General features: G+C 40.9%; 4 protein-coding genes across 5 annotated transcripts; 1 reads left to right on the forward strand and 3 right to left on the reverse strand.

Annotated features, from left to right (window-relative positions):
* Positions 1-959: 959 nt before the first annotated feature.
* Positions 960-12618, reverse strand: snap47 (synaptosome associated protein 47). 2 transcript variants are annotated; one of them, XM_076097200.1, is made up of 6 exons: positions 12162-12612; positions 11945-12036; positions 11296-11813; positions 10629-11137; positions 10188-10312; positions 960-2750 (listed from the first exon to the last, which is right to left on the reverse strand). In XM_076097200.1, the coding sequence occupies exons 3-6, from the start codon at positions 11790-11792 to the stop codon at positions 2604-2606; spliced, it is 1278 nt and encodes a 425-aa protein (XP_075953315.1). In that variant the 5' UTR covers positions 11793-11813; positions 11945-12036; positions 12162-12612; the 3' UTR covers positions 960-2603. The 2 variants fall into 2 exon arrangements, with proteins under 2 accessions (XP_075953315.1, XP_075953316.1); XM_076097201.1 differs by lacking the exon at positions 960-2750 and adding an exon at positions 5909-7679 and having other exon boundaries at positions 11945-12618.
* On the forward strand, positions 12252-14975 carry jmjd4 (jumonji domain containing 4). Its single transcript, XM_076097199.1, has 6 exons — positions 12252-12957; positions 13074-13239; positions 13331-13456; positions 13574-13841; positions 13973-14119; positions 14218-14975. The coding sequence occupies exons 1-6, from the start codon at positions 12705-12707 to the stop codon at positions 14551-14553; spliced, it is 1296 nt and encodes a 431-aa protein (XP_075953314.1). The 5' UTR covers positions 12252-12704; the 3' UTR covers positions 14554-14975.
* Positions 14573-17359, reverse strand: iba57 (iron-sulfur cluster assembly factor IBA57). The gene is made up of 3 exons (XM_076097203.1): positions 16904-17359; positions 15513-15862; positions 14573-15364 (listed from the first exon to the last, which is right to left on the reverse strand). Exons 1-3 carry the CDS (start codon positions 17242-17244, stop codon positions 14973-14975), a joined length of 1083 nt encoding a protein of 360 aa, XP_075953318.1. The 5' UTR covers positions 17245-17359; the 3' UTR covers positions 14573-14972.
* A 2778-nt stretch (positions 17360-20137) lies between these two features.
* Positions 20138-21398, reverse strand: gjc2 (gap junction protein gamma 2). The gene has a single exon (XM_076097202.1). It carries the CDS (start codon positions 21392-21394, stop codon positions 20138-20140), a length of 1257 nt encoding a protein of 418 aa, XP_075953317.1. The 5' UTR covers positions 21395-21398.
* Between the last annotated feature and the right edge of the window lie 750 nt (positions 21399-22148).

Below are 22148 nucleotides of genomic sequence, written 5' to 3' on the forward strand. Positions count from 1 at the left end.
GTTTTTGCTTTGTCATCATGTGGTATTGATTGTAGGTTGATGAGGGAAAACTGAATTTAAACGATTTTAGCATAAGGCTGCAACATAACAAAAGGAAATATATAAAAATGATATTGAATTGGCCTGCATTAGATCTCCAAGAATGGAGTTCCACAGTTAGCAACGGTCCGGTCACCTTTATTGACCATTCGTAATTTTGGAACTGTTAATAGGGCAGTGGTCAGGCTCATAGGGAATCAGCAGCACGCAGATATAGAAAGGCTTTAAAGAACGAGCAGTACAATCTTAAAATCAATTCTAAAACTCACAAGTAACCAGTGAAGAGCAGCAAGGATTGGTGTGATGTGGTCACTTCTCTTTGTGCAAGTTAAAAGCCTGGCAGCAGCGTTCCGTATTAATTGCAGTCTTTGAATGTTTCGCCAGCTGATACCACAATAAAGTGCATCGCAGTAGCCAGGTCTGGAAGAGATAAAAGCGTGAATGACTTTTCTGCAAGTGAAAAGAATGGCCTGATTTTGCTTAGCTGTCTCAAGTGAGCAAAGCAGGATTGTACAACGTTGGTCACCTGAAAAAAATGTTTTCAAGAATTCACAGAGCCGCGCGGTGAGTAATTGATATAAGTGTGCCTTTAACGTTAGTTGTTAGCTCAAGTTATTTTGCCAAACAGGACTGTGCTGCCCTCCGGCTGCTACATTTTTGAAGTTATAAGGTAGCGTACATGGATTACATGGATTCATCAGAGTGTTGCTGCTAAAACTAGCTGCAGCTAAAAATGCAGACGAAAGCGCTGCGTGAACCAAAACAATGAGCTCAAAGACGCTAAAACGCAGACCTGAGAGGAACTGTAGTCAAGTGTTAATGTGGGTTCCTTACTCATACTCGTAAAAATATTGGCCTGATACACATAATCTGATCAATTGTTAACATAAAACAAAATAATTCAAATAAACCAACAATGATTTACTTGTAATCTGAGTACTTTATTATTATGCTATTACAGACTTTCAATGGTGATGACTTCCTAGCTGAATTCATAAAAAGGAATTAATTCCAATACTTACAATGCCAGCTTAATCTATTAATTAGTTTGCAATGAGAAAAATGCAGGTGTACTTTTGCCCTTATATTTAAAGCTAATCGTTCTGTTGTATCCAGTGTTGGCATAAACTTAGCAAAGAGCCGATACAGCACTGAAATCGTTATCTTAAAAACATGGTACAGACATTTCAAGTTTAACTTCCAGCTAAGTTCACAGAGATAACAGGCCACAATAAAATCACAGAATTACATGTATCTGTCAAGAGTTAGAATAGTATCAATCTTCAGCAAGACATATACAGTAGATGTGGACCTTAATATGGAGTATTTTGTGGATAATATTTGAGTGTTTCTGTTCTGTTTTCCCAGAACTTAGTTGCACATTTACAGTCTTCTGCTATATATTGGTAATGAGGGGACATTTTCACTTGATGCAATACAAGGCAGCATTATTGAGACATGCAACATGAAGCCACAGAGAGGACAAGTGACACCTACTGTAGGACCTGAGAAAGACAAGTCATCGGCACAGTAACGGTTCTTAAAAGAAAGAATGCCAGTGCATCATCAGAAACACATGATATTACTGTGAAAACACTGGAACACTTTATCTGCAAGTCTATTACTTGAAAATCATGTTATTGGGAAATCCATTAATTAACCCAACTTGCATCAAGAAGATCAAATCAGGGTAATCTTATAAATGTCACTACATTGCCATGGATCCACATGCAGTTTGTTATAAACTAATTTGTGCAGAGAGAATAAATGGGTTGTTTTCAAACGTCCATTTTGCCCGTCACTGTCATTGTCATTGCTGTCTCACGCTGGACCCGGGGAAAGTGTAAACTGCTGTGTGTCTCTTCTGATACACACATAGAGTGCAATGAGGATTCAAGCCATTCCCCCAAAATCCCGCTCCGGTGACTCAACAACTCAGTAGGAGTCACTAGTGCGCCGATGAGGATGTGATTACTTGATTCACGAGGCTAAGCCGAGCCATAAGCACCACTACCAGGCACTGAATCTAGGGCTGGGTGGGCAATCAGGGGGAGATCAAGTATGTTATTTCCATATGGCAACTCCAAAAAGTAATATGCAATACTAACAATGCTAACAATGCTAGCACAGCAACACAGCGGCTAAGTGCTTCAGGACACACATTCAGAGGGCCGAGACTCTACCTTTCATAAAGATGGCTCGTTTATCAGTCATACGTGTTTGAATTGCTTAAAATTAATTCATGAAATAAAAAATATAGACACATTTATATTTTCACTAAGCGCAAAGTCTTAATGATTATCTGAAAATGTCAGGGATATTGGAAAACATCTTTAGTATTGAGCAAAATTTGCTGCATGTCTCAGAAATCACTGATACTCGAACCCATGTGGTTATAAGGAACAGAAATCCTATGAACTATTTTTGATATGCAGGTCCATGCTGCTGTTTTCCGCTGTTCTCACAATGTACCAATCCTGTGAGGGCAATGAGGAAGCTTACAGTGCAATTCTCAAGGGGGGGGGGAGACATGTTGACCGCATGCGTCTGCTGGACTGTCAGAGCTACAGCAGTCTTTTCATGCGGCAGGTGTGCTTCTCTATGTGCATGGTGGCTCTGTCAGTGGAGCTGGTCAGGTCGTCCAGAACATCATCCTGCCGTTCCAGCTCGGTCTCTGCCTCCAGGGCAAGGTTCTTCAGCTGCATCAGCATCTGCACAAACACACACACACACACACACACACACACACACACGATCAAAAAATGTACACGCTCGTGGAGACGCACGCAGTCCTTGTTTGAATTACACACTAGCCCCCAGTGGCCATGGACAACTGAGGAGCAAGACACGAATAAAAGAAGATTAAATACTGAAACCTACAGAAAAAGCAGTTGCGGGGTGGAACATGTGGACCATATGTGAAGACGTGTAAAGACGGGGTCAGTCAGTCTGCAGATGAGGGAACTTTACGATTTAACACAAACCAGGATGCAATAACATCTACTCACGTGGCAGATATGATATTGTTCCACATTATGCAGTATATGAAGCTTGGGAAGATATTGAGAGAGAAATCTTAGCTTATCTCCTGGGCCCATTGAAATCATACAATACTGTTTGTTTTCAGCTCTCAGTGGTTTTAAGGAATACTGCGACTACATCTCCACGGTCCAACAACGGTGTATGTTATGGTTGATGGAACAACTTAAATACAAGGTGATGTGCCAAGCAAAATCTAATAAACACTCCCCCCAACCCCCACCACCATGGTTTCTAAACTAATATTACGCTATGCTACACATGCTCTCACACACCCACCGACATTATGTCAGTTTTCACTGGCCGGACGTTGGAACTGAGCACAGAAACAGTTCCAGACAGCAGTTTGGAAAACAGATAGTGTGTCAACACACACACACCGAGGAACGACTGTATTTGCTCACTCAGGTCTGCGACTTTACTATGTCAGCGGGGAGCACATGACTGAAACACACATTGCAGTTAACATTCACAGTTTTAGTGTGTCATAGAAAAACACAGAAAATGAATATTTTTAGCTGCTGCTTATACGATGGTTCGAGGGCTTTAGTCATGTAGAAAGCCCTCAAATTAAACATTTAGGCTAGGACTGATAGAAAAACACATGAGCTAAAATGCTAGTCTTGTGCAGGACTGTGAAATTTCAGGACTGTGAATTATCAGAAAGAAATACAGCACATGAAACCCACGAGTGAGTAAACCAGTTTGTGCTGTTAGCAAATTAGTCATTTCCATCCTCAAAGAATAATACTGGTATAAAACGTTGGGACAAAGGGGAATGTTTGCTAAAGCACTTACTGCAGGATATCAAACTGAGTGACCCTCTGTCGATTCTAATCTTGGCATGGATTACATTAAGAGTCGGGTGTGTACAGAAGCAGAGCATTAAGTCCAAATTGGCAGCCTTTGAAGTTTGAACCATTGTCAGCTGTAGACAAGACGCCATTTATGAACACAATAGACGAGCCAACCTGGCCCGATGCTGTCACTGCTGTGATAAATTTGTTTGAAAAAAAGATTATAAGACAACAGTGATACATTGTACGTTGTTATTATGAACAATAATTAACTGAATATTAGGTGTAAAGTCTTAACAATGCCTCGTTGGAGATAAGATGTAATGCAGTGGGTCTACGTAATAATGCATCATGTAATAGGACTGTTAAGTAATTAAACCATGATGAAAACACTGCAACAGAGCTGGGTCATACAAGGCTGCAAGCAAATGCCTCGCACTTGTCGACCCCAATAGTCTGTATGTACCTTACCTTGTTTATGTTATGTGTTTATGTACAAAAAAAAAAGAAAATCAATGTCAGATTTTTTTAACTTTTTAAATATTTGTCTGTATGGCCCTCAGAAATATTCTATCTGTCTGACTTAAGCTCTCATTCAATGCAAAGATGGTTTTGTCACTTCTGTGTTGGAAGCGTTTACATTATATCTAGTAAGCTTTGATGTCATCTTGGCACCAGGTTGTAGAGCCTGTGTGTATGTGATGCGTATCTAAACATGATGAAACAAAAACATAAAGTAGTTTACTGAAAAGGTTTTACATTAATTAAATGATATTCTAAGAATAGAACCTGGAATAAAAATTGCCTTCATCATAGGCCTGGATTTGCGTCACTGCGAAGGTCTTGCCACCACAGACCATGTGTGTAACATTTCTCAGCGTTGCGACGTTCTGAATGGAAAGACGTCGTAAAGTCTGACCAAATGACTGAACAGGTTTCTTTCCTTCTCTTAAAAGCAGGATGGACTTGGGTTTGTGGTCTCACTAAATAACATTTTAATCATACAGGATGAAAAATAAAAATCACTCTGGTGAATTGTGGGTTGGAATGGAACTTTCAAAAATACGTGTCACTTAAACCATAGGGTTGTTTACTATAATAAATATAACTAGAAAATTCCTAAAGATTTCGGCGTGAAGAGAGCTAAAAAAACACTTATTGACTAGCCGTACATTAACGTAGAAACATGATTCAAAGTTTAAAAGGTAGACAAAACGCTGCACTTTATTGAGCCAAAGGGACATTTTGATAGCTAGCACTAGTTTTCATGAAGTCACAGATTAAGTTTCAGGAAAATTTTGGGTCTGTTTCAGATTTTATAATGGGTGTGTATTGCACGGCTCGTTAAGAGCTAGAGTGAGAGCATAACTGATTTTTCCAAACAAATTGCTCCAGCTCCCACAATTTTTACTCGTTATACACCATTTTGGCCAAAAAGCTTGGAAATGTTGTGCTGGTCGCAGTAAAGTGTCTATGGAATCCAACGGACTTACACATTTGGTTCAAAGAGCCGCAGAGCGACATGAACTCCAACCAACTGCTCCATTAGACTCCATGTTAAATCTCACCACTAATTTCTCAAAGAAAGCAGACGGTACCAGTTTTGTCTATTGCTCTGGAGCTCACATTTTTAACACCACAAACATAAAAAATGCCTGGATAGGGCCCCAATTCCTATGTTTGATATGGTTTCAGAACATTAACTGTAATTTTGAGGAAGTCACAATTGGGCGCTCCAACCGAGCTTCATCACAGGGCTTGCTGCAGTTTTCGCCGGCTACCATGTGTTCAACTTGCAATACCAAGAGGAAGCTGCAAGGACACTGGAGTTTGTTCAAAGGTAAGTTTTCTGCGGTCTTAAATATTGTTTGGATTTTTTTTTTAAGGTTAATATGTTGCAAAATGATTGAGCACAAAAATCAGACCTTGTATGTTCACATTTTTTACTTGTATGAAATATTCACACACATGTTAGATGAAAATAAGATAATTCTCTCATTATTAGTAGACACAGAGGTCATTATAATGAAAACAACTTTTGTATTTGTTTATTTCAATGGGGTTCAGTATGAAGTGCAAATACTCTTTACATACCACACCTAATATGCTTTCTCTGTTATTTAGGCGCTTCATTGGTCTCAACCCGGAAAGGGGGACAAAGGCCAACCAGGGGAAGGTGGTGTCCAGAAAGACAGGGAAGCTGGTCCAGAAGAAGGCAGCAGCTGTCAATCCCCATGTGGCCACCCTCATAAAAAACCTCCTGGACTTTGAGTGGGGCTTTATGTAGTCCCGGCACATTACCACGCAGGACATCACAAAGGTGAAGGAGAGATAAAATTGTTTTGTTTTATCCTGTTGTCTCAAACGTGCAGTTACAGATGTGCTCTTTTACATTTAGAATACTATAAGAGTTTTATACACAGTAGATTGTTGAGAATCTGTTCAACACGATTCAGTGTTCTTGTCTGATTGTACAATAATGTAATTACTTACAATGTTTTTTGCTCCTGAATGTGTTTGATACATTTTTAATGAATGTGATTTTATATGTTGCTTTTATTATTTGTATTTTGCAAAAATGCGATCACTGTCAAATTGTCAGTTATTGAAGGTGTTTGACACTGCATTGGCTTTAATAAAAGCTTTTTAATGTAAGGCCATCTCTTGTTTGAGTCGGTTCTATGCTTGCAATTTTCAGGGGTTTTATTTTGAAATGTAACATTTTTAAAGCATTAGCTTCTAGCAGTGTCATACTGTAAATATACATTCTATAGTACTGTAATACATTTTACGGTAATGAACTGTTCATGGACAATACAGTAGGAACACTGAAATAACAGTAATGCATTTTCTATACAGTACTGTACTGTAATATTTTTTACAGTATTAAACCGTTGTAAATTACAGTAGGTACGCTGTAGAATTACAGTTGAATGCTGGAAGCTGTAGCTGCCAGCTGTTTACTGTAATTTAACGGGGACATTTGTTAGTGTATGGTACTGTTAGTGTTGTACCCATGTACTCCAAATAAGGCTGCCAGATTTTCAAAAATAAATGATATCTTTTTCTGAGACTATATGTGATCTTTTCAAGAGGAATGCAACTGTTCATTTCCACAGACCATTTCTCGATGAGAGTGGGGGAATCAGACTTCCACGTCATTGCATTACATTTCCTGGCCACACATAAAGCAATTTCTGTAAGTTTAATTTGGAGCTTCGTTAAAGACCTGTTGAGAGTTGTGAAGTTTCCCAGTAAACATAGCTCAGGATCTAATGGAAAGGTAACCCCTGTGATCTTAGTTATTATATTACAAAAGTCATACCAAAAGGACCTCACCTTTGTGCAAAGCCAGGTACAGTGTAGGAAGGAACCGACCTCTATACCACATCTGAAACACATTTCTGACAATTGGCATTAACTGTTGCTGACAAACTGTTCTTGCACAAATCTGACCAGAGTTCTTCATCAATTGTTATGTTCAAGTCTGATTCCCATCTCATCCTGGATCTGTGTAATCCTGGTTTTGGGCCCTCATTCAGCAACATGGAGTACATTTTAGAAATAAATTTGTAAACATTTCCCTGGTGAAGCAATTTTTCCACATTAGTTAACACAGGTAGAGTCATTCCAGGGCCCAGGTTGGTTCTCAAAAAGGATCTTAACTAGAGATAACAAAAGAAAGTTCTACTGGGCAAATCATATTTTCTCTTCAGTTCTTCAAAAGACATGAGGAGTCCTTTATCAAAGCAATCTTCGAGATGCTGGATTCCTCTGTCATGCCAAGTCTCCAGAATCTTGTTACTTAGAGTCATGGGCACAAGTTAATTTTGTATTAGAGGTGTTTTTGGTGATAGTCTCATATTTAGTCCAAGAGTTTTGTGAACTTCATACCATATTTTAATAAAATGTTTCAAAATAGGATTGTCTGTCCTCTTGGATATGGTTTTGGAGTTCCATTTATAAATAAAATCACTGGAGGTTTCTTCTTTCAGAGGATGAAGTGCAATTTGTATCCAAGAGGGGGCAGTATCACCGTCAAAAAATGACAAAATATATCGCATCTGGGCTGCTAAATAATATTTCTTCAAATTGGGTAGTCGAAAACCTCCTAGACTATAATCCCATGTTAATTTTTCCATTGACACCCTTTACATTTTACAGTTCCATAAAAACTGCCTAATGTGTTTGTTGAGGGTTTTAAAAATGGTTTGAGGTAATGGAATGGGTAAGGACTGGAAAAGATACTGCAACCTCGGGAGAATATTCATTTTCACACAGTTTATTCGACCAATTAGAGTAATGGGTAGATTCATCCATCTGTGTAGGTCGTCCTCGATTTTACTCAGCAATGGGAGGTAATTAAGTTTGTACAAATTTTTAAGATCATTATCTATAATTATTCCTAGATATTTAATATTCGGAAGCCACTTAAATGGGGTTGTTTGTTGGTATTCAGTGTGATCGAAGTTCGTGAGTGGAATAATTTCACTTTTTTCCAGATTGACCTTGTATCCTGAAATAGCACCATAGGTGTTTAGTAGCGTCTGTAATTTAGTGAGAGATTTAACCGGGTCTGTTAGATACAAAATTACATCATCTGCCAGGAGATTCATTTTATGATTTATTTGGTCCACTCTGAACCCCTTTATATCTGGATCCCGTCTAATTGCTTCAGCAAGTGGTTCAATAGCCAGGACAAAGAGTCCTGGAGACAGAGGGCAGCCCTGTCGACTCGATCTACTCAAGGGAAATGCTGTCGAAGTCTGTCCATTTGTGGTAATTTTGGCTCTGGGTTTATGGTAAAGTGTTTTCACCCAATTGATAAACAAATGGCCAAATCCAAACTTGTCCAAAACTTTGAATAAATACGGCCACTCTAGCCTATCAAAGGCCTTTTCAGCATCTAATGCTACAGCTACACTAGGTTCAGTTTTAGATTTTGTTAGATGGATAATATTAAAGAGTCTGCACAAGTTATTGGCTGATGAGCATTTCAAAATAAAGCCGCTCTGGTCTAGGTTTATTAATTTTGGCAAATATTGGCCAAGCCTATTAGCCAGGACTTTGGAAATCAATTTATAATCTGAATTCAACAAGGAAATGGGTCGAAAAGAGGAACACTTTAATGGATCTCTATTTTTTTTGTGAATCACAGTGATTATGGCAGTGGAGAATGATTCAGGAAGAGTTTGAGTTTTGGATGCTAAATTGATCACATCCATTATAAGGGGGGTAAGTAAGTCCTTAAATTCTCTGTAGAATTCAGGAGGGAAGCCGTCCTCTCCTGGTGATTTATTGGGTTGTAGTGAACATAAGGCCTTTTCAATTTCTTTCTGGGTGAAGGGCAAATCAAGATTCTTTTGGTCTTCGTGGCCGAATTTCGGCAATTCAATAGTGGACAGAAATTCATCAATCTTAGATAGATCCTCTGGCGATTCTGATGTATATAGATTTGTATAAAACTGTTTGAATGAGTCCTTAATTTCTGTTGGTTTGTGTGAGATTGCACCCGTTTCAGTTTGAATTGCATTAATTAACCTTGAGTTTTCCTCTGTTCTCAATTGCCAGGACAGAATTTTGTGAGCTTTCTCTCCCAATTCATAATATTTTTGTTTGGTTCGTAAAATGTTTTTTTCAACTTTGTAGGTATGTAATGTATTGTATTTCAGTTCTTTCATAAACGATAAGGTAGTTTTAGCTGCTTTTGTTTTGGATGTTGTTGATTTATCTAATATAGGATCTAAACAAAAATTAAAATCACCTCCTACAAGTATGTTTTGTTGTCCCCCTGATACCTTCATAAAAATATCTTGAATAAAGGATTCATCATCATAGTTAGGTGCGTATAAGTTTAACAGTAACTGTATCTTAACGTGAAGCTCAGAATGAGGTTTGTACAGAAATGATGGGAGCGTCAGCTCCCATCATTTCCAAAGGCTTCTCAAACAAAGATGTATATGTCCAGTACAGAAATGACGGGAGCCATTTGTGGACTGTCCATCACAAATACAAGATTGAATCCAAGAGTATGAATCTAAAATGCAGAAAAGAGAAAAGCGATATCTCAATCGAACCTCAACGATACTACCGGTAACATCGCGTGTGTAGCTATATATATTGCGACGTCTTCGGGCAGTAGAAGCCACACTGTCAAAATTTCTTGCGAAATTTTCTAGTTATTATTATTATTAAGCCCGCAGGATTACAATCAGTGTGCTTTGGCACAGGCAGTTTTACTGCCTTTGTGCCACAAAGCCACACTGAATTATACAAATATAAATGCAAGTCACATATCCACACAGGTCTCACCTGTTTGAGTTCTTGGGCCTCGGACTGACTGACAGACGGCTGGAGGACGTGCACCTGCAACTGGGACAGCGCTCCTGCTGGGACCTCCAGTGGGAGATCTGTCTCTTGGCACTTTTGCAGCAAACCTGACTCCATGGGTGGAGATGGTGCAGAAAAAGAAGTGCAGAGTGCATATGTTGTTTATGAGGAAACCAGACAGTAAACTCAAAGTAACTGAGGCAATAAGGATGAAGTGACTCATCAAAACTAAATATCTGTCAGGGAGAGACACCCGTAACCGTGTCCAAAAAGCATGTGGATGAAATGTTTTTACATGTGGCTGCACACCTATAAATATACAGAGGTGGAAACATAGACCTTTACTGCCACTTAGTGGTCAATTCCATACGAGACATGGAAACAGTGAGGGAGCGCTTGATATGTATATTATCCATGCCTCACCTTCGTTCCAGTTTGGCCCCTCTGTGTCACACGGAGATGAAACCGGAGTTGCTTTGAAAGCACAGTATTCACTAGTGAGCTCCACTTTCTTTTTGTACTGCATCTCCAACACGGACATCGCCTCTGGCATCTTGGCAGACAGGAACCTGTAGCATATATCCGGCTTCCCAATAAACCGCTGTCTAACCGTGATCTCATACGGACTGTGCACCCTGATCTCATCGACCTCATTCCGTTCAAAACGGTGAAGGAGTTGGCAGTTTGTGTCTCGCACCTCCAGCGAGGAGACCAGCACCAACAAGCATCCGGGTTTTAAGTCAGAGTTCCCGCCTTTGTTCACTACAGCTGGGATGCTTGCGATCACCTTATTTCTACCGGACCCTTTGCCGGTCGCGGAAGCTGCCGCGGCCGCAGCTCTTGAAGCGTCCTCCGCCTTGGCGTCCTGCTGAGTCTTCCAGGGGAGTTTACCAAAAGGCCACCAGGAGGGAGACTCCAGCTCCAACAGAAGTCTGCAACAGAGAAAGGATGAAATCATGGGTGTATGACTTGTTTCACTGTTATTATGTTGGGCCTGTTTTTGTATTGGAACTACTTAATTATAGCAGTCAACAGCATTAGAATAAAATATGAACAAGTCTTCCAAATTAAAAAATCATCAGATAATTACTTATCAGCCACGCCCAGATCAGAGTCAATCTTCTCCAGCCCCTGCATCACATTGTCAAACTGCTCTCCTTGGTGGCTGAGGACCATGCCGGTGTCCTCCAGTCTTCTCTGGGACTCTGCCACCAGGTTGATCAGCTCTCTGCCTTTAGAGGGTTGACCTTCGGCCCCCCGGGCCTCTGAGGTGGGGGACAGAAGGCGTTCCCTCCAGAAGTGCTCTAACACATTATAAACCACCACCCTGTTGGGCTTAAGGGAACCAAACCAGTGCTTCACGTTGCCCTCTTCAAGCACTGTGAGCGTGCTGAAGATGAAACTGGACGACTCCATCTTGATCTCCATGATCCTCGAGAGGCGGAAGCTGGCCAGGCTCTCCTTACTCTGGTTAGAGACGAAGTACACCATGGTCCGGGTGAGGGACAGCGAGCCATTTTCCCACCGCTTCTCACTGTTGATGTAATAGGAGCCGGACCAGCTGTGGATAGCAACGCCCCGGCTCATTTTGGAGATACACTGATTCACCTAGAAGGACAAATAAGCTTCAGTATCAGGCAACATATTATCTCCTATACAAGCTCACACACTGTTGCTGTTAACCACACAATGAGGACATTGTACAGAGTGATCTCTCTGTGTCCTAACAATGAACATACTTTCTTCAGAATGTAATGAGGGATCCAGGCAGCAGATGAGCTCAGCTGAGGCGTTCAGACGGGCAGCTTCAGTTTTGGTAGAGCGACCTTTTCTATCCAAAACGACCGCATTACGCATGTGTCAGTACAACGTTATAAACCCTCTTAGCGTGTATTACTTCTTCTCGGATGCAATTATATCCGTCCCACACCACCATTGATCGAAAACAACATTTACCTCGCTGGGCTGAGCATGACGTTACCCATCGGTATCGCTGATGTTTATTACGGAAGTGACGTCACGCAGGAGCGCGTCTGTATTTACTGTCCGCCTTGAAAATGACTATTGTCAGAGAAAAGGCTACCGCGGCATAATCGTCGTTAGCTAGGGCGGCGGTTTTTGATTTAGCAAAAAAATAAAAATACCTACAGTGTTCGTATTAAATACATTGAAACGGCAATATAGGAAGTAGTGACAATAAATAAACACCAACGGTATATTATATGTCCGTCGGTCAGGAACCATATAACCTTCTATATCTTCTTCGGGATGGAGTCATATGCAGCGACCTGTTGTCAAAATAGAAAATAAAACACGTTTTAGCATAATGTATGATTTGCAGCCTAATCTAGCCTGCGCTTGACAGCGTTAGTAAAAAGCCGTTTGCTATGTAACGTCAAACTAATCGACCTGCTAGTTTATTATTACCGTTTCTTGCTGTCCAACCGGTGACAGCTAGCTAGGCTTGCTAACAGGCTAGCCGAGGTCTTGTTTACCATTATGGACGGGGAGGCGTACCGTAACTGCTGCAGCCTGGTCAAAATGCCAAGGCAGTCGTACGAACAGTTCTGGTCTTCACATTTTGTCGATTACATCGACAAGGAGCTGAGCTATTCTAAGTTTTTCAAGAAATACTTGCTTCCCAATCACCCGTGTATGTTTTCAAGAAGGTTTACGGAGGGCTGGAAGTGTAGAAAACAATGGGTGTCCGAGGTGGGGAAGCCCAATTTCCAGAAACTGCTGCAAGAGTTCGGTAAATAGGTCTATTACTAACACGTTAACCAACTACCATGCGTCATAATGCAGCGGCTGCAATTACTGGTGTCGTGTAATGCTACTGTAAGATAATGTGTTTGTTCTTCATCACAGATGAGACTCCTGTTCCTGTTGCAAACTGCAATGCAAAGGAGTACAATGCAAACCCTAAACAAGTAATGCCTTTTAAAGAATTTATACAATACTGGAAGGAATACATCCAGAATGGCCACTCATCACCTAAAGGATGTCTTTATCTTAAAGACTGGCACATGGCAAGGTATTCATTCATATGGATTTAACTAAACTTTGTTTCATACAGCACAGTGTGCATTATTACCCATGATGCATTTAATATTCTGGTTCTACAGGGACTTTCCAGAGCATAATGTTTACACCACACCAGTCTTCTTTTCTTCTGACTGGCTTAATGAATACTGGGATACACTTGAAGTGGATGACTACCGATTTGTCTACATGGGACCTAAGGGCTCATGGTATGAAACATTTAACATAATTTTTGCAACAATTTAGAATATAGCTTTTTATTGTCAGGTTGTGTGAGGCAACACATACGGGACATCTATCAATCAGATGCGCTTTCTCGTCTCCAGGACCCCGTTCCACGCCGATGTGTTCCGCTCCTACAGCTGGTCTGCAAACATCTGTGGCAGGAAGAAATGGCTCCTGTATCCTCCAGGTCAGGAGGAGTTTTTACGCGACACTCACGGCAACCTCCCTTATGATGTAACGTCGGCCGAGCTTCGAGACAGAGGTCTTTTTCCACACTCTGAAGAAGCCTGTCAACCCCTCGAAATTATTCAAGAGGCGGGTGAGATCATCTTCGTGCCCAGCGGCTGGCACCATCAAGTTTATAATCTGGTAAGAACTGTAAAGGCAACAAAATCCAAGCAGTTGAGTTAGTTTAAATACCTACCTTATGACATATCATACATTAAGGTCTGTTATCTAATTGTGACATGGGGATTCTCTCTTTAATGTTCTTATGACAGGAAGACACCATCTCTATTAACCATAACTGGTTGAATGGCTGCAACGTAGACATCATGTGGCAGTTCCTTCAGAACGAGCTCTTGTCTGTTCAAAAGGAGATAGACGAGTGGAGAAACACGATGGACTCGTGGCATCAGCACTGTCAGGTACTTCAGAGACAAGTCTGCATGCTTTCTAGAAACACGCTGCTGCCGTGAATGTTTGCAACGTCATACTTAAAGTCATTGTTCGTTTTACTTTTCAGGTTATTATGAAGGCCTGCTCTGGTATCAACTATGCAGAATTTGCATCGTTCCTGAAAATCATTGCCGACAACCGAATTGCTTTCCTGAACGCTCGTTCCTCTGGGGATTCCTGCGATTACCCTCGGCATCTCTCGGAGACCCTCACCACACTTGGACCTTACCATGCTGCCTTTGACCTACAAAGAGTGGCTCACGTTATTGAATGCCTACTCTGCAATGAAGACTTCAAGCGGCTTGATCATTCGACTTTGACTTTGCAGCCAGAAACCATGTTGCAGCAAATTCGGGACACCATACAGTCCACAAGGGGGCAGCACCTCCTTTATCAGGAATAAGATTTTCAGCGGTGTCGCCTCAATGTTACCACACCTTTGGTTTGAGATCAACGGCAATCTCAAATGTTTATTATGAATGTTTGGAATTTGTTTTGCACTGAAATATGGATAAATTAAAAAAAAAGAAAATACATAGAGTTTTTGTATTGCCACCAATACCATGCCACTGTTGGTATATCCTGTATCGTGCTGAAAATAGATCTGCTAAATAATTATTATATTGGGGTGATTATTATAAAATCACCCCAAAGAGTAGATTTTATTGCAAACAAAACAAAAATCCTCACAAAAATGGATTAGTGCCACACAGCTGTGAAGCAATGACAGTGTAACATACTGTACTTCAGGGTTCTGTCTGTAAGAAGTCTGTCAGATGGGATGTGCGTCACATTTGAGGGAACAATAAAACATCCTTCTCTTCAGTTAATATTCACGTCTTTAGGCCACCAGTCTGGCACAGAAGCCTCGAGTGTCACTGTGGTGTCATCGGAAGATTTGAGTGTCAACGCTTCTTTGGCATGAGCCAAGCGGATTAGGCTCAGGCCCAGCTCTCCGACCCCTGCTCGGTGCTTCCCAGCTGGCTTGCCTGTCTGCGTTTGCAGCGCAGCTCCTTCCTCGAGGGCTTGGACCGGGGCTGACAAGCGTACTGGCATCAGGCGTTTCCGAACCACCCCAGTGTGATGAGTCCTGGCTGTGAGCTCCTGGCCAATGTAACAGCCCTTGCTGAAGCTGATACCCTCCATGTAGACAAGATTTGACTCTAGCGGTAGTGCCAGCCCAGGAGGAAGGTCCCTTACTCCCTCAGGAAGCCCTAGACAACAATGACAGTAAAGGATATAAACAAAACATGTCAAAAAGAGTCAAAAGCACATACAAATACAAGTGAGTACAAATCCTTACTTCATGTCCTGTTTTTCTTTTTCTCTCTAACAAACTCTACATATTCTGACTGGTCTTACCTATTGTGTAGCGATGTCTGTGATACTCTTCTGTGTCACCTTTCTGACATGACGCAATGACATCCAAGGGGTCAACTCGACTGTCCAACACCAATCTCCAGCCCATCTCCTGAGTTCGAGGATCGGTGTCCCAAACCAGAGCTTTGTCTGGGGAGGAGAGCTCAGGTGTACTGGCCTCTTGACCTGCGTTCTGTGGTTTGGAAAGCACCGCCCAAACAGAGAGCTCTGGACAGGGGTTCATGTTGACCTTTCTGCGGAGCTTGTACATCTTCAAATGTCTCAAGATTGAGTCCTTAATCGTGCTGTCACACTCCAGGAAAACACCCTGTCCTGCATCTGCTTCTTTCAGACTGAAAGGAAACACAGCAAATTTAGTGCCTCATGAAACACAACGTCCACCATAAAAACTATACAATCAGGTAACTCAGTGTTACAACAGACATTTATGGTGAAAACATGTATTTCCCCAAATCTGCTGATTAACCTGAGTTAATGACTGTTTATTGCCCAGAGAGATCTTTGTGTAGCACCTAAAGAAGTGGTAAAAAGTATCTTGTTTTATAAAGTTCAACAGCTGGTTAGACATTTTTGTGTAACAAAAATGGACAAGTGGAAAAATAAACTGAACAAAGTTAATCTGTAGCTGGATTAGAGGTCTATCTTTTCAGGCAGAGTTCACATATTTTGCGACAGTCACATACTAGTATCTATTGAGTTGCTACTATATACTAGTATCCACTGAGAAGGTCGACCACATTTCATTGTCAGCTAAAATTCATACACGCGTCCTTCAAATGGTAACATAGCATTTTTTGACAGGCCGGGTTACAATAGTTCATGCTCCGTGTGTTGCCATCTATTCATTAAAATATAAGCTTATCGTGCCTTATGACATCTCTTATGACATAATGCATGAACTATCTGGATGTGATTACTTGTCATCACCAGTTATCCTGCAAATAAGAAAAGATAGACCGCCCTTATATGCCAGCGAAGTTCATTCACAAATTGCTGCTCTAGCAATCTAAAAAATGTTTTCAAATAGCATTTATACATCATCTCACTTCCTGTATTTAATGAAGGCCATTTCATATTGGAAAGTGTCTTTTTTTCCCAGGTCCATATTGCACAACAGCTGGCACAGTGGGAGTGTTTTTAAATCCCACTGACGTCAAAGTCACAGTGCCCCTGTATTTGGTATATTTAACCTTAAACATAGGACTCTGTGCCTAACGTTAGCTAATGTTTGAGCCACACTGAACACACACCACTGACTCTGTTGTCTGCTACTGGGCTACCAACGACCAGTAACTGCATCTTGAGATAAGTAACGTTAGCCCCACCCTGGTGTCAACTGAAAACACAAAACGGTATAATGAAGTATACGCTACCTGTACAACATGATGTCATATAGTGTTCTTCCTTGTACATTTAGCATGTGCGAGTACATAGCTGTGAGTCCAGGCTCCTCCAGCAGCCCCATGTCATTGGTTATGATTCCCTGAAGGAACGGGCTCGTGTCTTGTCCCTGGATTTTAAGTAAAGTCCTGTGAGGTAGGTGATAGCACACACACTGAACGGGGACATCTCTCCGGGCAGTGTCCTGGCTGTACCTTCTAACAAGGACACCTGCTGGAGCTGAAACACCGAAGAGAAACGGTACGCACAAATATCGACCCGTGTGTTTTGTGGCGGACGTGAACGCTCCCCTGGCGAAACACAAACTCCCCATTGTTGTATTACGTGTCAAATTTAAATAGCTACTCCGCCTGTTAATTAACAGCGGTGGACGGCTACATAACACAGGACATGGCGGTTGACTCCGGTAGCAAGGGCTCCATTTTGAAACCCCACAATGCATTGCGCCATAATAACATGACCTCGGATGTGTGTGACGTTTTGCTCGTTGCTCGCGTGGTATACACGTACAGTACGTTACTTGTTAGGAAACGTTTGTTACTTCACTTTTAGATGTACAGTTACACTAAACTCCTGTCGCTTTTGTTGAGTATAACATGCTTACATAGAGGTAACAAAAACAACAGAAATTTGAGATTTGCCTGAGATTTAGGCCTGCTTGTTAAAATCTATATGTTGAAACAAATACAAATAGGTAATGCCAAATAACGCATGTGATATATCAATATATTTCCTTATTACATGAGAACGACCAAAATATTCGCAGTTATATAATGTTCATGAGGAATTGTTTAGTTTAGTCTTGTTATAACAAGATATGTACAAGATAAGTTGTAATGTCAATATGTCATTCATATGTTAACTAGACAGATTTAGTGCATCTATATCTGCAATGTTCTGGTAAAACTTCAAGTTCATCATTCATGCTTTTGTTAAACACAGCACATGGTGTTGTGTTAAGTATGCATAGTACCAATGTGATTTTTGAAATGCATTGGATTATACAGATGAAATAAACAGTGTTACCTCTCAGAGGTAGCATGATTTCTTATTGATTAACTTGACTTACCGCATGTCCACTTCATGGATTCATGTACATTCAGCAGTCATTTTCACTGAGCATTATATTCAGGAAGTTTAAGTCAGCAGCGACACAATTGATAACTATTGTAACTTATTAACAGATGGGAAAATACAAAAAAACTGAGGACACATCTGAAGTTACCGAATAAAATGTGTAACTCATTAGCAGGTACATGATTTCAAACATGCAATCCTGTTTCTAACACAAGTGATGGAAAATAGAGAATAAAACTCTATGAAGTGAAGTGAAAGTGCACCAAATGGTTTCTTTCAGGATACAAATGCTTGGTAAAAGAAACCTACATTTGTAAGAAGATGTCGAGTTTAGATACAGAACATTCCTAGGGCGCCTGTAACTCTCAGAATACAGTGATAATTTGTAAATATGGAGATAATTTAGTCATGTTTAGGATGGAGTTTTTCAGATCGTTGATGGGGTTTGCTGTTGTATACAATGAGCTACTGCAATGTAGGTTAGGTTTCTTTGTTTGGTCCACACGTGGTGCTACTTATCCAATATTTAATGGGTGTTTGTCTCCAGAAGTCAATCTTAACGTATACACCCTAAGTCTTGTTTTAATTATTGGCCTATGTTTTATTTTTAAATATTTTCTCATTGCTGTTGCTGATTTTGGAAAAGAGCTACTTTTCCTTTTTTATGGTATTTTCCCATATTTAATTAAGGCAATACAATGCTGTGTGATTTCGTAGGTGGTAAAAATGATATGCCCCTCCTGCACCAACGCTTTGCTACATCACTAAGTGCGATTCTCCTCATTAAAGTTTACTGCCCCGTACATTTCAAAATTCTTCTTAAAACAAGTACATATACTTTAAATCTGCTGTGGTCAGTAAAAGAAGAATCTTAACAAATCATCCCGAGCATGAAATAACTTTTTACAACTTCAATGATAAAAACTTTTCCCTTTGCAGTTTCAAAGACTCACCATTGCTATTAGTGTGGCGAAGCAGAGAGGCGGATGTGTGTTATATAGCAAGAACTCAGAGATTTCAAATGACTTTATTCCTTCATGGATGAAATACGAGAACAGTCTTTAAACGTTTTAGGCACTTTGAAGTATGACAACAGTGAAGGCAGGATTAAATATTATTCAGAAACCAATTTTAGAAACATACAAATTGAAATGGTCATCTTCAAGACCTAACATGTCTAAACATAAGATACATATAGAGCTAATTGAATAGCTAAGGATGGGTTTCTACTGTAGGATATATGGATACTTTATGTTCCGAGTTCTAAAGCATGCATCATCGGCTTCCGTTCGTGGAAAATCAGTATTTAGTTTAGAAAAAACTCTGATTTTCTATTCACTTACCTCTTCCCCTTGAAACGTGACACTGCAAGACTTTGAAAAATATAGAATAGATAAAGGCTTTGCACGCAATGACTCAAGATCATCACACCGAGCAGATGTCCACCAGAAGAGCCATCCCTGTTTCATTATCTTTATCAAAATATTTCACATTTCATCTGCTTCCAGAAACACCCCTCCATACTACATCCAAAAATACATCCCACCATGTTAAACATGCATCGTTCCAACAATAATCCTCGTTCTTCAGAAGTGAGTCATTGTGCATTTGTACAGTGTTTTTTACTGCGTTTTTTATATTTGGATTGAGGGTACAATCACACTTACAAAGTTAGAATTAATCCAGTTTAGTGGCAGTCAAGGGTAGATCAGATAAATAGCTCAAAGCAGTCTGTTTATACTTTGACATTTTAGCTGGAATTAGAGATGTTTAACTAAGTAAGCACATGTTAACCATGTCCAAAAGCTATGGGAAGCACAAAATGACACACTACAGTAACAAAGAAGATTCGTGATAATGGATTTGATAAGTTCCACATGTGTGTTTTCTTTTAAATTCCCAAAAACGATGTACTGTACTCCTTCAGCGGGTGATTGAAATTCTCAATTGTTATTGTCCTAAGTCGCATCTCTCTCACACATGCAAACACACCACACACACACACACACACACACACACACACACACACACACACACACACACACACACACACATCCTCCAGCTGTGTCACAGTGCAGTCCTGGAGTCCTAAAAGTTTGAACTGTTAATTTACTAAATTAGATTAATCTCTAGATCCAGACAGAGGACTTTCCATTTTTTACAATGGTTGCAGCCTTCTCTGTGGCTGATTTCGGCCTCGCTCCTTGTTTCTCTTGGACCATATTCACTCGATTTTGTTCTGCCATTGTGCCCCCAGATACAGGACTACTGGTTCTGGATGTTTGCTGGTTGGTTTTGGTTTGATATGTTTGAAAGGCCATATCGAGCTGTTCCTGGGCCACCCGTAGGTGCCGGTGTAGGCTTGCCAAATCAGACGGGATGTTCTCATCTGGGCTGGTGCACTGCTGCTCCTGGGCCACGTTGGCCATGTTCTGCTCGTGGGTGATGAGGCTGTTGGGGATCCTGCTAGGTTTGTCTGTCTTCATCACAAGGTTATAACCCGGAGGAGAGGCTGGGATGTTTCGAGAAAACGGGTAGCCGTAGGACGTCCGTACGCCCCGGTTCCTCTTCGTGCGGAGGGTGTCCCGAAAAGTGCCAATTCCCAAGTGAAGCATTTCGCACAGATTTAGCACTAGACAAAGGCAGCTCACCACATACATGATGAGGAGGAAGATTGTTTTCTCTGTGGGCCTGGAGATGAAACAGTCCACTCTGTGTGGACAGGGGACTCTGTTGCATACATATGACGGACTAACTCGAAACCCATAGAGGAGATACTGTCCTACAAGGAAAGCGATTTCAAAAATAGCTCGCGACATGAGCTGTAGAACATAGATTCTCATCAGGCCTTCTTGCAATATTCTTCGGCGGCCATCGTGTTTTGGTGGGTCTTTGCCAGTGCTGCTCACTGGTTCGGGCTTGGCCTCCTGCACCTCCAGCGTATCCTCATAGATCATGGGCTCAGCATCGTCATCTTCATCCTCTTCTAAGACATCTTCCATGTGGTGGCTTTCTCTCCATCTGGAGTGAGGAGGAGGCTTTTTGCGGAGCCTGTGGTGCTTCCTGCGAGCCACCTCTGTAGTTCGGGCTATCTTGTGGATGGCGTAACCCATGTACATGATAGAGGGAGTGGAGATCATGATGATCTGGAAGACCCAGAATCGGACGTGCGAGAGAGGGGCAAACGCATCGTAGCATACGTTGTCACACCCGGGCTGCTTGGTGTTGCAGATGAACTTGGTCTGCTCGTCCGAGTAGATGGACTCACCTCCAACCGCTGTGAGCACAATGCGGAAGATGATGAGCACGGTCAGCCACACTTTCCCCACAAAGGTGGAGTGGTTGTGGATCTCTTCCAGGAGACGAGTGAGAAAGCTCCAGCTCATGTTGCTCCAACAAGCTTGTCAACTAGAATCTGTAAAGAGAGAATAAAGAATGTATTTAGTAGGGACCCATTGAAGAATGTGGTTGAGCTGAGAAAGCTATGAGTTGCAGTTGGATTCAATGTTTGAATAAATGATCATGTTGCACGAGGAATCACAGATAATATTACGTTGTTGTATTATATTGTAACGTTACAGTTGTACTCCTTATATGAAATGCCTGTGCTGTTTGTGTCCAACCAAAGGAAATCCAGACTAGGGCTCCAACTATGTCGTCTATAAAAATGTCCGAGAGCCAACGGGACATTTCAAAATATCTTATTATTATATTTTACAACCAATCTCAAACCCAAAACCCAAAGATATTCAACTGATGTACTATTCTTTTATCAAAAAAGTATTAAATGAGAAATAGTTCAAAAATAGTTGCAGATTTATTTTCTGTCACTCTAATCTACCATCCATTTCCAGCTATAATCCAGTGTGGACCTACAGTATAACTTGGAAATGTGGACTTTGAAAATTTATCAAACTGTAGACGAAGACTTCTTGATGTAGAGGAGACATTTGTTTTTTACTGATTCTGCAGCCAAACACAAGACAATGGCTCGTGTTGATTCATGTCAGTAAGTGGGGTGATGTCATTCAGTCAACCTATCCAAACACACATCCCGCCGTACTTCTAATATCCCCTTATAACCGATTGAAATAGTTTATGAAAAGGTTGAAATGGCAAAAGGCAAGAAAAGAAAAAAAA

Source organism: Anarhichas minor, unplaced genomic scaffold (assembly GCF_050575085.1).
Source record: "Anarhichas minor isolate MPS153535 unplaced genomic scaffold, ASM5057508v1 ptg000024l, whole genome shotgun sequence".
Taxonomy (NCBI): Eukaryota; Metazoa; Chordata; class Actinopteri; order Perciformes; family Anarhichadidae; genus Anarhichas; species Anarhichas minor.